This window comes from Procambarus clarkii, chromosome 48 (assembly GCF_040958095.1).
Source record: "Procambarus clarkii isolate CNS0578487 chromosome 48, FALCON_Pclarkii_2.0, whole genome shotgun sequence".
Taxonomy (NCBI): domain Eukaryota; kingdom Metazoa; phylum Arthropoda; class Malacostraca; order Decapoda; family Cambaridae; genus Procambarus; species Procambarus clarkii.
The window spans coordinates 11,871,254-11,887,243 of NC_091197.1; the positions used below are offsets into that span (position 1 = coordinate 11,871,254).

Here is a 15,990-nt window from a genome sequence, read left to right on the forward strand (position 1 = left end):
GTGATTTGCAAGGGTCTGGCATGGATTGAACTGGGTGCAGGTATCCAGGTAGCTAGCATTAAGGAGGCACCAATACAAGCCCTCCCCAAGAGCACTTTTTATATCTTATATTGTACTGAGCTACAAATATAATTAAATTACTAATTAGTAAAACAAGTGAATCTGCACTGTATAATTTATTGGCTTGCATTACAATTGTAATCTGTAGATAAAATGGTTGAGAGGTAGTCTTGAAAAACTAACAATTATTTCTTGTTTATGGGGGCGCACTGTTTACATACATGTATGTTGTCTTCACAAGGTGACCGATAAACATTGTTTGCTTTCACTGTTTAAGAATCATTATTATAAAAGATCCCATTAATGATTAATGGGCTGGCATAATTATAAAAACCTGATTCTATTGCTAATGATATTTGGCCATACTGTCCATATACATAAGCTAGCAATATTCATAGGTCAACACTCATAAATTAATATTAATTATAACAACATGAGCCTAGAAGCTCAATTACAGACTTTGGTATAAAAGTTTTATACAAGTATCAATAAAATTAGACAAATTACTTTAACATGTATTATAACCTCTATGTAATTTCAAACATACAACAAAAATAGTTATTTATGGTATCAAAGGCATGTTGGATGCAACCTGTAGCATATTCTATACAAGTGGCAAGAGTAAATTCTAACCACAGAGAGGAATTGGTTATCTTGCTCGTCCTCGCCCACGGGTGAAATTTGCTCGCGAAGACATTCCCCCTCTTCCTCGTCCACCTGGTCCTCCTTTTACCTTCGGAGGAGGAGATTTTGGTCGCAGAGCCTCAATGCGCTCGGTACAACCTGTTGTAATTTGGCCACTTGTAAAATAGCCTGCATAAACATCAGGATCAAAGTTGCTGCTGGTGAGACCTGGGCCGAGGGTGAGCCAGCCAGGACGAATGGTGCTATCACGGCCAAACACGTGCAACCTATCAATCAAACCATTTGTCTATATTTATTAATGAGATCCAGTGATTCTTTCTTAATCCAAATATATATTTTTTAAGTCAATTTATAAACAAAGAAATAATGACCAACTGAAAAAAGTTTGCTTATCTGGAGTTTCAAAGTGACAGCATTCTATGAACGAAAACAATTAAAACTCACTTTGAGAGAGAAAAGATATACAGTATTTCAAAACGGCTACAGTGCTCAACAGTACCATCTTCAAATGAAGCTTTGGGGCCCATTGGCACTAAAACTGTCCTGAATTATATCTTGCATATCAGTGTTGATTTGTATTGCCTTGTGACTTTCACGTAAATATTATAACATAAAAAGATAGAATAAAAGAATCTTGTTTACTAATCCAACCATGAGTAGGGTCATCGGTAGTCAGGCTGCTAACCTTAGTTAAAGGTATACCTAAAGTCAGATTAAAAAATATAAATCACACCATTACTGCAAGAGAAATTTATATACAAAATAAAATAACATTCATGTATGTAGAGGGAAGGCAGTAAAGATTACTAAATATCCACATTTAAATGCTGCTATGCAGGAGGATTATGTCAAGGCTAACCATACAGTTTATGGACACCAATGCTACACACATAATTATGATAGGTATTTATTAAAATATCCTGTTTCTTCCATATTTGCTATAATTTTAATTTAAAAGTAAAGGAAAACAGAAGCCTGATTAAGTTCTGAATTGAATCATTAAAAGATATGAATAGGGAATTGATGAGCGAGTGACATGAACAATTCCATGAAAAAAAAAAACTTTGAATGAAATGAAACGTCATTTTTTGGGTGAAACCCGGAGGCTCCCTGAAACTATTGAACTGAGTTCTATAGCTTCTGGGTTTCCGGTTCGGATATCTATTTTTCCTCAACACAACTTCACCTATTTGATAGGGGTGTACCAGTACAATCTTAGGCACTGTATTATCAGTTTTAATTATGTTAATTAGCATTATGTACTTTTGTCAGAATTACATTTTTATCCAAATTATAATGAAGTTTATATATGCTTGTTGTAGACTTGCCCAAAATGGCCTTACACAATCCTATGAAGTATTTTTTATAAATACTGTACATTTCTCTAACAAAAAATTAAAGAAACTACCTCTGGAATAGTCATTAAATCCACTCACCTGCGACGACCAAGGCAGAAGTGTTCAATAATGTGAAATATTTCCACTGGTTTTTCTAGCGATCCATATTCAGCTTCTTCAGATATTATAAGATCAATGTCAACATTTGCGTGGATGAAATCACCGTCAGTTGACCGACGTACAGTACCCTTTATTCCCATTAGACAATGTTCCTGGAAGACAATAACGAAAGCCAAGATGCAGTATACTGCAGTATACTGCATATATCATCATGCAGTATACTGTACCTCTATGATAATTAGAAACCTAACTCATGCACACAATGCATTTTAATGCTATTCACTGTATGTTGTTCTAGCAAGAAACAAAAAGTAAATACTGGGATATAATGTAATCATATGTAATTATTGGCCATTTACTTCAATACATTAAAAATATGCTCAATTATTGGTGAGTAACCGAACTGGAAGCTACACTTAACCTTGGAACTGGTGGTCTATACATAACCTTATCTACTCCTCCCTAACTGTATTGTAGCTACACACTGTATAGACTTCTGATGACAATTCTAACTTGAGAAAAATGGACTGGGTGGTTGATGATTGGGTGTTCTGGGTGGGCTCAGTGAATGCTCAAGTTGAATGTCAGGTGGTAAATGTTTAGCACTCTCTGGTTTAATGGTTAACATATACATTTAACAATGCTATATATATATATTTATATATGCCCCTTTGGTTTTCTTGCATTGATCATAATTGTGTTTTTTATTTTAATATACTATTAAGCAATCAGTTCAAAGGTATGACCTTAATAATACAATTTTCTTTACAAGTATTAAAGCAAGACACAGACAAAGTACTACCCAAATGTTTATGGTTGTCTGTCTACCAAAGTGTGCTGAAGAAAGATAGTGGAAAACATCATTGTACTAAATATTAATGATGCATTTATTCCCTTTTAATTCTCATAATACCATTTCCCACTTTCATGAAATAGGGAGAAATAATACTAAGGTGGTTATAAACAGTAAAAAGGAAACAATTACTTGTCCATTTGTTACATCATTTACATTACACAACATCACAAATAAATAAGCCGGTGTACGATGCTCCTTAGGAGGCACGTGCTGTATCTCATTTCGCACTCAATCCCCGCATCCTCGCACAATTCACATCCCATGCCTGCCCATCTTCATCCATGCCTTCCTCTCCTCTGGCCCAAATTCACTCACTTTCTCTTCATCAGACTACCATTATCCATTCCATTAAGTAACAAAATATTTGTGTAATACCTTTGTTCGTTGAAATACAGCTTTCGGTTCAAGATTTTTCAAATGTCCTGGATTGCTAATGTTAGTGCGTATCCAGCATATATCTTCACAACGTCGAAAACCCCATTTGCGAAGACACTGACGGCCAAGATCTAATCCTTCTGAAGAGCCACACCACAAAAAAATAAAGCTGCGTGGTGCTGCAACCTGAAAATTTGTGAAGGTATTCATTTGTTGTCTAGAAGATCAATGATTACACTCAACCAGTAACTCTTATTTAATTACAGTAATCTAAAACTGAAGAAAGAAGCAGAGCCTGGCATCCCAAGAACAGTTTTTTAAGGCAAAAGATCAGATCTTTGCTTGTTATGCTCAAAGTGATAGTGATGCATTAATATAGAGGAAAGCAAATGTATAATGCTGATCCAACAAGCTTTCATGGGCACCAGTAGCACAAGTATGCTCATCATGATGAAAGTGATGGGGCTTCAACAAAGGTAAGCTCATGGTGTTTGTTGTGCCAATGCAGTTGGTACTCATTAATCTAAATGGCTTGTGGCGATTCTTTTATTTCTTAAAGCCAACGGAATTTAAAAAGGCCAGGTCTCTATTTGCGGTTTATGAAGTGCAGCCTTGTGCATGATAGCTTACTCTACTCTCTCCTTCACCTGCACAAACAGCTCTTTTCTGAATTACAGAGCTTGGGCTGTATTTAGAGTGGTTGACCACTTCTAAGACTGCTCTGTGTACTTCTGTTTCACTTATGGAAATACCTCCTCTTTCCCTCACAATACTTTATTTTTCTTCACACTTACTCTTAGCAGTCTTCTTTCAAATTCATCCACAATATCACAACGCCATTAAAGTATGAACTAATGAAATACTAAAGAATAAATACCTTCTCCATTTTTATTTCCTCATAACTACTCCCCTAATTCTTCTCCCCCCCCCCATTCCATCTCTTGGAGCCCTTCCTACCTGTATCAAATATACTTACAATATTAAATATAATTATGTAGATTATTGAATTACTATTGCTCTTCATCTATTTCCCAATACTGGCATTATGCTGTCCCTAAGCCAAATCAACATGTATTCAAAAATCAAAGGATATAAAACTCTGAAGTCCTTATATCTACTTTAAATCAATTATAGGAATTATACAAAATTCAAAGTGTTCATGGAGATGATGCACCAAACTACTTAAAAAAGCCTTTGCAACAGACAAGATATCCTGCACCAGTGTAGCAATTCTTGCATTCAACCCCCCCCCCCTTCACAATATTGCATGAATAAATTTGCTATCTACCCAAGCTCCAGGGATGCACTGGACAGCCTGAAAGTAGATACACAGACATAGGACTACATTTCAAGAACTACTGCCAAAAATCTGAAAAAGATCGGCAGAATAATCATCTCGATAGAAAATTCTGCAGACTGTGTGCCCTCAGCACATACAAGTGTTTTTAGTCACACACACACAGAGATCACACTAACGTGATGCATCACATGAACAAATTTGTTCAAGTGTTTTTAGTGTTATTTCACCGGACAAAAAAATACTGAAACATTGTTCACAACAAAATTTATATTCGTATGGTTCGTTTCTTTCAAGAAAATATTTACTGGTCTTTATTCACTCAATAATACACAACTGTAAAGGCACAACAGCATTTAAACTTACTACATAACAATAAGTTTACCTGTGCAATATCCAAGTCCATTATCTTCTGCCAATCCCAGAATTGTACGTTATTTACACCTGTATGCTGATATTCCTCAAGTGGTGGCTCGACCAGTATCACATCAAACTTTGTAGGTAGCTCACGCAGGTCAAATGTTTGGAGATCAGTTTGGAGATACATGGGTGGTGTTGCAGTTGTAGCTATTAAATCATCCTGGAAAATGAAAACTCGCTGCAAATACTCTATTTGTATACTTCAGTACAAGTTTAGATAAGTGAATTAGGCCAGATATTTAAAGTATGAAACACTACAGACAACATTATGCAGATGCATGATACATTAGCTGCAGCATCTTGAACATCTAGGCTATAAAGATATTTTTCTATATCACTATTTAAATAATTTATTGTATTATAACTCTGCAAAGACCTATCAAACACAAAATTTGTTTGTAATAAAGCCTCACTGAGGATATAAGGCCCAGCTGTATCAGAAAACTTCATTTTAATAACAATTACTGTTATTTATTGAGCAACAACAATTATTCAAGAGGAATGAAATTTCCTTCTCAGTGGTATCTCAATAACCCCCATACTCACCATCTTCTCTGATCCCCGTGTGGCTGGGGATATAGAGGGATGGTGGGGGTGGAAGCTGTATCTTGAGTGAAGGGGGAAAAGTGGCCGGGATGACGAGTGATCTGGTATCTCTTGATATGGCGATGGCCAGGGATGATGTGATAGGAGTAGTTTGCCTACTCCAACTACTAGTCGAGTTCACTGAATTTCCCAATCTCTCTCTTTCAGAGAGATGAGAATTGCTTGGAAAAACTTTTTGGCTTTCTGGGCAATTCACCTTGGTAGTGAGTTGATCTTTGATTCCCATATTCTTCCCTACTCTTATAGGAAGGGGGGGGGGGCAAGACATCGATACTTGATCCCAGGAGGCTCAAAGTTTCTGCCCCTTGGCATTTGTGGGTGTCCATGAAGGGCCAATAAAGTAAGTTTTGAAGAACTAATGAGGTGCCTCTCAGAAAGGACTACTTAACACTTGACACTATATTTTGAATGACAAAAAATTGGAATCTGGGAGGTGTCTGGAATGCCTTTATTATTTTTTTGCATACAGGTACTATATTAAATTTGTCTGGTTTTTATTTTCAAGCAGTTTTCTAAGTTCATCTGTGCGAATTGAGGGCACTGTTAAAACTTGCCACATGACTTCCAGAACTCATTCCAAATTCCTTCCATAGATCATGTTGGAAATCCTGAACCATTTTATACCAAAGCAAATGTTGTGCCTTACCTTAAGTTTTATTAGTTCTCGTAGTTTTGGATATTCTTCAAATCTGTCTGCCAGCCCAACATCTCTAATAAAATTTTGTGGACGTTGTCCAGTATCCACAAAATGTTGACAGTAATCATTGTGGGGGTTCGCTGATTGAGTGCCCTATTAAGAGAAAAAACTTACTACAATATAATATACATTTTAGAGTATACTGTACAGGTACATGAGAAACATATTTCTGCACATGACAATGAGCTGCTTCACAAAACAAGGTCCTGATGGCACCATGGACAGTATTATGTACAGTCATGGCAGGCTGATATTCTGTACATTGATCTTTTCCAGAGCCCCTGCCAAGTCTTACTGGTGTCAAGGAGGCACTGGAGAGAACTCAATCCTGCTTGAAATGACATTTAGAAGGTTCATTTGCAAACTCAAAGCCCTTCCAAGCTCAACTTGGCCTTCCTGCCTTCTACCCAAGACCATTACCTAGTGACAGCAGCAGCAGGAGTAACCAGGTGTCCTGGTCAGAAGGTAGCTTTTTTATACTGTATACCCAAAGCCTGATTTCTGAGCTATACCAGATGCTTTCTTTGGCAATAGCCAGGCCAGCTCTGTTACAATAATCATAAAGAGGGCTCAACTCACCTGTACTGCATAGTAGTGCCAGGTGGAGCAGCAGTGGAGGTAAGCATCCTGCATGCCATGACGCCCCACGTACAGACACCCAAACCCACACCTGATTACGACAAGGAAGAAAACTGGTGGGCTGCAAAGAACTACGGAAATCCTGGCAAGCGACACTATACTATCAACAAGAGGAAGCTCTAAGGTGTTGAATGAGAAATGATGCCATCTGTTCCCCCATAAAAACAGTGGTAAATGGACCTAAAAAGTCCAAAGTCCATACAAGAAGTTTTGAAGGGGAACCTGAAAGCATTTTTATAATATCAAACAGCATTCTTCTGTGTGAGAAGCGCAAGACAGGAAGTCAGGTTGGGGGTGCCTGAAGAGCAAGGTCCTTCTGGTTACCACACTTCATTATTGAGACAGTTGTAGTACAGAGAAAAAATTCTCAAGAAAGTGATGCATTTCATCACAATCAGCACTGCAGTCCTTTCCTCAGCATTGATGTGAAATGCAACAATAGAGATCAATTCACTTATCTGAATGGTGACAGAAGGAAACTGTGGGCCCCAAGAAGTTAGTCATCCAGTTTGGATGAAACACACAAATGGAGCCCAAAAGGGATTGCCAAGTGGCAGGGATAACCTAGCTGAAATCTCAACTAATGCCTGAATCTTTGATGGATGGTGCCAAGCCTGGAGATCCAGACACTTTAGTCATGAGTGACTTGAAATCACCTGATAAACCAGTCCTGGAATGTTAGTGTTAACTCCAGACAAGTCCAGACAAGTCAAGTGTCATTTTCATGTAGGAAGAAAACCTTTTTACTACAGAAAGGAGGGGTGATTGAACTCGCAGGGTTCATATATGAACTTCTGAACATGAAACAATAAGAAAAAATCTGGGAGTAGACATAATCCCAACACTAACACAAGAAGCTCTTGTGAACAGAATAACTGCAGCATATGAGACGTTAACAAACATAAGAATGTAATTTAAGAATCTAAACAAGGAGGCTTTCTAGTCTATACACACTGCTGAGTATGTGAGACCATTACTTGAGTATGTAACTCCAGCATGGAACATACACACTGAGAAACAAACAGAAACTTGAGAAATTTCAGAGATTTGCAACTTGATTAATACCAGAATTGAGAGGAATCACCTATGAGGACATGTTGAGAGGATTCAGCTTAGAGGAGAGAAGAAAGAGAGGGGTATATGATAACTGCATACAAGATCTTGAGGGGAATAAATAAAGTGGATAAATGAAGCCTATTTAAATTAAACAGTTAGGACAAGGAGACATCAGTGGAAGTTGAATATGTGAATGAATTGAAGAGATTTAAGAAAGTTGTTATTCCCTGTATAGATGGTGGGAAAGTGGAATGAATTAAAAAGGTTGCTGAACTCAATTCCATCCACAACTTTAAAGAGAAATATGACAAAAAAATTTGATATTGTGAGGGGTAATTAGTGTGCTAGGTATAAATGGCTAAGAGGGCATAAAGAGTTATATCTTATGCCCCTGTAGTCATTGATAGGTAAGCACTGACAAATAAGCACAAAGGAGCAAGATAAGCATTAACCTGCTATCAAGAAAATTCCTGGGGAGACAAATTTTGCCAAGTATATGTAACAACTCGAGATGCTACCCATGCCTAGGAATAACTGATCTAAACCTGGTAAAATTCCTGTAGATGTTCCCTCGTCACATTATCTGTTATTACCATGAAAATGCAGATGAAAGGGCAATAAATGGACTCAGAACATCCTTCTAGAAATGGTTAGAAAGAAATGGTCGGCTCAAGTGTAGCTTCTGGGGGTCCCTTGGTATTGAGAAGTGAATAAAGAATACGGACAGGGTGAGGTTAAAAGCAGATTAAAAAGCAAGAACGTACTCTCCCGTGTTACAACACCACATTGAAGATTTTCTGGTGGAAAATAACAGTTTTAATGTACGTCTTTAGCTTGACTCGAAGAAAGTTTTCCCTTTTTGAATGTACATCTCCAGTTTGACTGAAAGGAAATTTTCCCCAATCTTAATTATATTATAGGAAGAACTTCCTTCCAGTCAAGTTGGAGATACACATAAAAACTGTTACTTCCCAACAGAAAATAATATACTGAATTTGAGATAGAAAAGAAGAAGCATCAAACTCAAGCAAAACTGGAAGGTATAGAATCTCACCAGTCTGGACATAAGTACCATTCTTCCTGGGAACAGTACCAAAGTGGATCAAAAGGAAGCCTCTTCACTTGATGCTTTAAGCTGGACCACCACCTCAACTAAGAAAGAGGTGGGGCTGGCTGCAGAGTCCTTCCAAGAAGCAAAATTCATCCCCAGTGTGTGAAAGCAGCATCATACTAGCCTCTGACTCACCCTGAAGAGGAAAGTACCACTCAACCCACTTGAAGGCGAGGAAAGAAGAAAGCTTCAGTCGAGACACAAACCTCAAATACAAAAGCCATCAAGAACTAAAGAGGTACACAGAATGTCTGTTTAAGAAGATCAAAGCAGTTTAGAATCCATACCAAGAGCACTGGGATAGGAATCTTAAGTGTTCCATAGCTGTGGCGGGAACAGCTATAGAACACACAAGGGAACAAGTAGCACTCTTCTGATCCTGGTGTAGCAACATGCAATTCAACTAAACCCTAGGATCCATGTTTGCAAATATGCTGCTTTAGCTGCACTTTTGTCAAATAGGACCACAACTACATCAGACTCTGGGGGTTTACAACTTTCAAATTGGGTGTTGGCAGATTTATATCATCCCATTCGTCCTTGATGCAAACGTATGGCACTTGGCCCGAGTCCTGTTGCCAGGGGCTTCTGCCAAAGCCAAGTCCCTTCCATTATTTGACTGATTCCCTTCTTTGCTTTGGGGCAAAATGTTGGGTAACTTCTAACAGGACAATGTGGTGAGGAGAATGGCCACCAAGAAATAAGTGTGTTGAATGTAATGAAAGAACTCTATCTGGGCTGCCCCTCAGTATCTCTGCATTTCTGCAGTCTCATGCTTCTTCCCCATGGCTGTAGGCAAGGTCAGACTGGCTGAAGAGAGAGGTGGTGTTCTCACCAGGATCTGGGTAGGCTGTATCACCACCAGGTGTGTTGCAACCATTAATGTGATTGTTGGCTATTTGTCAAAGCTTTGTTTAGATAGTTTAGTGATGGTCAAAACATTTCTTGGAGGAAGACAGTGCTTGTGATTTCTCTTCAATGCTTTTGTGGTTGGTTCATCTCAGCAATGAGGTGATCTCTGATCCCCATGTGCTTTCCACATATAAACTGGCATGGCCAATAAATACTAGTACAAAAACTAATGGAAACTAATGAGGAAAAAAGAGCATTTCATTACATCCTACACTATGTTTTGGCCTCTGTTTTTTAGTTCATATTTTGTAAATCTGGTAGTATTTAACAGCATGTCTTTGTGCATTTTCTAATTTTTGAATATGCTTTTTGAGATACAAAAATATTCAATATTCAAACTGAGGTGAGGGGTGTGCGAGCACACGTATCTGTGGAAGAATAATGGAAGAAACTATGAGGTGAAATAGTAGGGTTATATGATACAACTTTTAAAACTTACAAACTTAACAATTGAAAGTCAAGAGGTGAATAGTGATAAATTAGTGTAGGCAACAAGGATGACATGGCCAGAGGCAGCAGAGTTGAACTGGAGCAGCATGCTTATATTGTGGCCAAGGTCCCCTGACCTGTATGCTATGAAGAGTAAGTTAAGATTTTTACTGTATAGTGTCCAGAGTGATTCCCTGGAAGAGAAAGCTCAGTGTGGATGATTATTTATGAGAAGCTTCTGTGGATAAAGTATTGGAATGCCAAGTCTGGCAGCTAAGTGAGCTGTAAATGCCTTCAAGCTGTATAGTGCCTGAAGGCAGAGTTGCCTCTGCTGTTCCATGAGGCTAGCACAAGGAGGTCACAAAAAGCAGAGTTGTTGGCACAAGAGAGCAGAAAGATGTATTATTTGTCCATTCCCTCTGTACATCATAATAACATCCCATACAATTTGATAATGAAAAAATAGCAAATGGGTTGGGAGTCATTGCAATAGATAACTGTTAAAAATAAATTATAAGCAAACACTTTCATATTTATGAAGCAAAATACTTTTCTTTAAGTAGAAAACAAATGGAAAAGATTCAAAAGACAATTTTATTCAAGCCATACTATAAATAATGACATCAAAATAATAATTACAGTACTGTACTATGATTATTTCATGTCTTTTTCTTTCCACAGCATAGCATGAATCTAATTACAAAGTGATCTTCAAAGATACTCTTACCCACCTTAAGGAATGTAGAGGAGTCTGTATACACCATATTGGCGGCTTCCTCTCCTTCTAGTTCTTCTTGCTGCCGTGACCTTCTTTGTCTCTTTATGCGATCCTGGTCATCTTGAAGTTTGCCAATGTTGCCTAAGGCCTGACCCAGCTTGTCTGCACTGGCAACTCCTAGCTGGATAACAAAAATATAGAAAAGGTTCTAATACAGTGCAGAAAAAAATGCTCGCAATTATGTATGGGGAGAATAGCCAATCATCTATCTGCAGTTTTACATCACATTACATAAAAATATAGGCTTTGAGTGTAGTGTATAATATATATGAAGAGGTACATGTCTGAACAGACCATAGGGTATTCCTGAAAAGAAATACCAAATAAATTCTGTAAAAATAATTTTCCAAGGCAAAATTAAAAGCATAATGCAATTCATTATTAGTAAAAATGATTGTCAAGATCTCCCTCACCTGTTGGGCAAGCAGCTGACGACGCAACTTTGCTCGTTCCTTCATGTCTTTCATGACATCATCTCCACTCATGTTGACAGTGTGTGAAAGTCAAAATATACACCAACTGAATTATCTAGTAAACCTAAACTGAAAAAAAAATTAATAAAATATTTAAATAATGGAACATTAAGCATTTCAAGCAATGATGTTGTAGTACAGTAATAGAAAAAAGCTAAAATTAATTCAGGCCGTTTCCTTGTGGAGACTGACAAGATGTAATGGTCGTTTAAGTGAGGTGCTTCACCTTCACCTCATCCTTGGATGTATATCATGCAGTAAGAAGCTTTGTAATCATTCAAACTCTGCCTTTGTTAACAAAATGCATCTCTTTATGTCATTGCCTAGTGCATTCAATTTGTTAACTACTTTGACACAGAAAAATTTCTTTCTAATGTCACTGGCTCATTTGTGTTTGCTTGTACGAGTACCGCTTGTGTTAAATGATCTGATTTTTCTACCCTATAATCGATTCTCCTGAGAATTTTGTATGTGGCAATCATATCTTTCCAAACTCTACTGTCTTCCAACGATGTAAGGTTAAATTCATATAACCTTTCCTCATAGTTCTGGAACTAGTCTGGTGGTATACTTTTGAACCTTCTCCAACTCTGTCTTGCGTTCGACTAGATATGGACTTCATGCTCGAGCTACATACCTCAGGATTGGTCTAACAAATGTGTATACAAGGTTCTAAATAATTCTTTACATAAATTTCTTAAGGCAGTTCTGATGTTGGCCAGCCTCACATATGCCACTGATGATATAATTTTTATGTGGGCTTCAGGAGACAGATTTAGTGTGATATCAACCCCTAGATTCTTCTCTGTCCATTTCGTGGAAGATGTCATCTCCCATCTGGTACCTTGCATCTGGCCTTTTGCTTCCTCCATCTAGCTTTGTTACTTTACATTTAGTCGAGTTAAACCATTTGTTGGACCATTCCTTTAGTTTGTCCAGGTTGTCTTGTAGCCTCTTGCTGTTTCCCTCTATCTTATTCCTCCTCATAATTCATAATTTCCACATTACTGGTAAACATAAAAAAGAATGAGTCTATTCTCTTTGGAAGATAATTTACATACATGATAAACAAGATAGGTCCAAGAACTGAACCCTGTGGGACTCCACTAGTGACATCTCGCCACTCTGAAATTTCACCCCTCGCAGTGACTTGCTGTCTTCTTTTGCTTACGTACTCCTTATTCAACTGGAATACCTTCCCTATTATTCCTGCCTGTATGTCTAACTTATGCACTAGCCTCTTATGATGTACTGTGTCCAAGGCTTTCTGGAAATCCAAAAATATGCAGACTGCCCACCTTTCTCTTTTTTTGTCTAATTTTTGTTGCTTAGTCATAGAACTATTAAATCTGTGAGGCAGGATTTGCCATTCCTGAACCCTATGGTGGTAATGTGCTATGTTCTTTCTCTTCAGATGTTCTACTAGTTTTTCTCACGATCTTCTCCATCACCTTACATGGTATTGTTAAGGACACTGACCTGTAATTCAGTGTCTTCTGTGTCCCTTCTTAAATAATGGGACTAAATTATCCGTGTTTCAAAATTTGGGTCGTTCTGTTACCAATGACTTGTTATATATCATTGAGTGTGATAAGCATATTGCTTCTGCTCCCTATTTCAGTATCCATGAATAGATTCTGTCTTGGCCAACAGTCTTTGTCACATCCAATTCAAGCAAGTGCTTCCTCACCTCACCTCTGGTATCTCAAATTCCTCCAGTGGTGCCTGGTTAGATGTCCCCCCTCTTAGTTCAGGAACTTCTTCTTGGTCTATGATGAAGACCTGCAAGCTCTTGTTTAGTTCTGCACACACCACCTTATCATTCTCTGAACCTGTCTGTCTTTTTATTGTCTGTTCCTTCACTGTTGTTTTCCTCCTAATGTGGCTGTGAAGCAATTTGGGTTGGGCTTTGCTTGATTTGTCATGTTAATCTTGTATCAATGAATTAATGAATATAGATATCAATGAATGAATCAATTAATGTATCAATGAATGTATGTATCAATGAGAACTAAGGAAACTGCAAAATACCTATTGGACCATAAAAGGCAGCTCCTATCTATATTGTGGATATAAATAGAAGCTGCCTTGTATGAGCCAATAGGGCCACATATGACTTTGGAAGGATATAAATAGGAGCTGCTGCCTATTTATATTTTCCCAAGCTCATTCATATATGGGCTTATTGGCCCATACGAGTTGTGAAAACCCCATTGAGTCTATTGTCTAGGAACATGCCAAGAAACTTTCCATCATTTTTATTACTGATGTTAACATTGTCTATCTTAAGCTGAATTGCATTTGTTGATTTGCTTCCAAATAAGATGTAATAGGTCTTTTTTATGTTTAGTGTTAGTTTGTTGGTTGACATCCATAAGTGGACTTTTTTTAATTCATTATTCACAACATTAAATGTGTGTGGGTTGGGGTCTTTGTAGATGAGGGTAGTATCATCAGCAAACAATATAGGTTTAAGAAAGTTAGAGACATTAGGCAGACTATTGATGTAAATAAGAAATAGGAGAGGTCCCAAGATGCTGCCCTGTGGCACTCCAACAGTTATTGGAAGAGTGGGAGAGGTTATATCATTGAAGGCTACATATTGGTGTCTATCACTAAGATAGGATCGGATATAGTCCAGGGCATGGCCTCGGATTCCATAATGATGGAGTTTAAGTACAAGGTAGTTGTGATTAACAGTATCAAAGGCCTTCCTCGGGCCAATGAAGAGTCCAATCGGAAACTCATTTTTGTCAAGGACTGAGTAGATTATATCAAGGAGACTAATAATTGCATAGTTGGTACTCTTTTTGGGAGCAGAAGCCAAATTGACAGGGGCCAATTGTCAAATTTTCCGAGATAGGAGCAGAGCTGTTTGTAGATAATTTTTGCAAATATTTTTGATAGTATGGGTAGGTTTGATATTGGTCTATAATTGTTTGTGTGTGCCGGATTGCCTCCTTTATGAACTGGCGTTACTCTTGCTTTTTTAAGGATATCAGGGAAGGTATAACACACTAAAGATTTGTTGAACAGTAGATCTATGGGTGGCACAAGGGCATGGGAGGCACTCTTGTATACAATGGATGGTATTTCACTGATGTTCCCAGCTTTGGTTTTTAATGAGTGTATGATGGACACAACATCTGTCGGGCTGACTGGTGAAAGGAGAAGATAGTTTGGATAGCTGCCCGAGAAATATGTGTTAATGTGTGTCCGAGTCTGTGGAATTTTACTGGCAAGGTTAGCACCAACCAATGAAAAGAAGCTATTAAATTCATTTGCCATTTCTAAATCAGTTGCAGGTGTATAGCCATCCTTAGAGTTTTATCTAGTTATATGAGTGCTGTTTAGTTCCTAGGATATTAAAGATGGTTTTCCATGTGCTTTTCATGTTGCATTTTGCTTCTTTAAATCTAATCTCATAGCAATCACTAAATGACAGCTGGATTTCTTCATCTGCCAAGTAAACTTCACTACATCCATTTAGAATTAATATACCCATATTGACATCATTTTTGTAAACCCCAGACAATAATAGTTTACATCAACGTACGATTTTTTGTCACTAAACTAAACTTTGACCTTAATTTTATTTTTTCGAACAAAGTCCCCATGCTTGGACCCGCTTAACTTCAAGATAAACTCTCTCCAGTAAGGAAGTGGTGCAACAAGACTTAATTGATCAACATACCTTACGAAACAGTTTACAGTTTATTAAAGTAAATAAAAAGGAAACAAAACTCTTCTCAACATTTTGTTAAATTTGCACGACTCTTATCTGTAGTCCTAGTACAAGCCCACGGTCAATGTAGGGAAATCAAGGATTATCTTTTAGATAGTTTGAACTGTTTCTGCAAAATATAACGATGCCTACGTTCAATTCCTTCACCAAAACAGATGTTCCTCAGCCCAATTTGAGATGAGCCCGAGGGAAGGAGTGTCACGCCAGGCTCGACGCCGATATGGTAAACAAACCACCAGCGCCGCCTGACGGACGCACCGGGAACCCTCGTCCAAGGCAGCATCAGCCACTACCGACCGCGCCACCTTCTGCCCGACCCGCGAACCATCGTCCAAGGCGGACATGAAATTGAAATTGAAATAAGTTTATTGAGGTAAAATACACACAAAGGGATGAGGTAGCTCAAGCTATTCTCACCCCGTTCAGTAAATCGT

At 38.0% G+C, this 15,990-nt stretch overlaps 1 protein-coding gene across 2 annotated transcripts; it reads right to left on the minus strand.

Moving 5' to 3' along the window:
• Positions 1–161: 161 nt before the first annotated feature.
• Mettl14 (methyltransferase like 14) lies at positions 162–15,828 on the minus strand. 2 transcript variants are annotated; one of them, XM_045752913.2, is made up of 8 exons: positions 15,689–15,828; positions 11,752–11,880; positions 11,292–11,459; positions 6,363–6,506; positions 5,076–5,270; positions 3,394–3,579; positions 2,142–2,314; positions 162–971 (listed from the first exon to the last, which is right to left on the minus strand). In XM_045752913.2, exons 2-8 carry the CDS (start codon positions 11,821–11,823, stop codon positions 710–712), a joined length of 1,200 nt encoding a protein of 399 aa, XP_045608869.1. In that variant the 5' UTR covers positions 11,824–11,880; positions 15,689–15,828; the 3' UTR covers positions 162–709. The 2 variants fall into 2 exon arrangements, with proteins under 2 accessions (XP_045608869.1, XP_045608870.1); XM_045752914.2 differs by having other exon boundaries at positions 11,752–11,875; positions 15,689–15,823.
• Positions 15,829–15,990: the final 162 nt, after the last annotated feature.

What these genes read in the sequence shown, in the direction of transcription:
- Mettl14 (XM_045752913.2), bottom strand. Translation starts at nt 11,823, where the DNA reads ATGAGTGGAGATGATGTCATGAAAGACATGAAGGAACGAGCAAAGTTG. An exon ending in CTGTATTTCAACGAACAAAG is followed by an intron (nt 2,315 to 3,393) that starts GTATTACACAAA and finishes ATTGTCTTCCAG; the next exon opens with GAACATTGTCTAATGGGAAT. An exon ending in TTCTGCCTTGGTCGTCGCAG is followed by an intron (nt 972 to 2,141) that starts GTGAGTGGATTT and finishes TTTGATTGATAG; the next exon opens with GTTGCACGTGTTTGGCCGTG.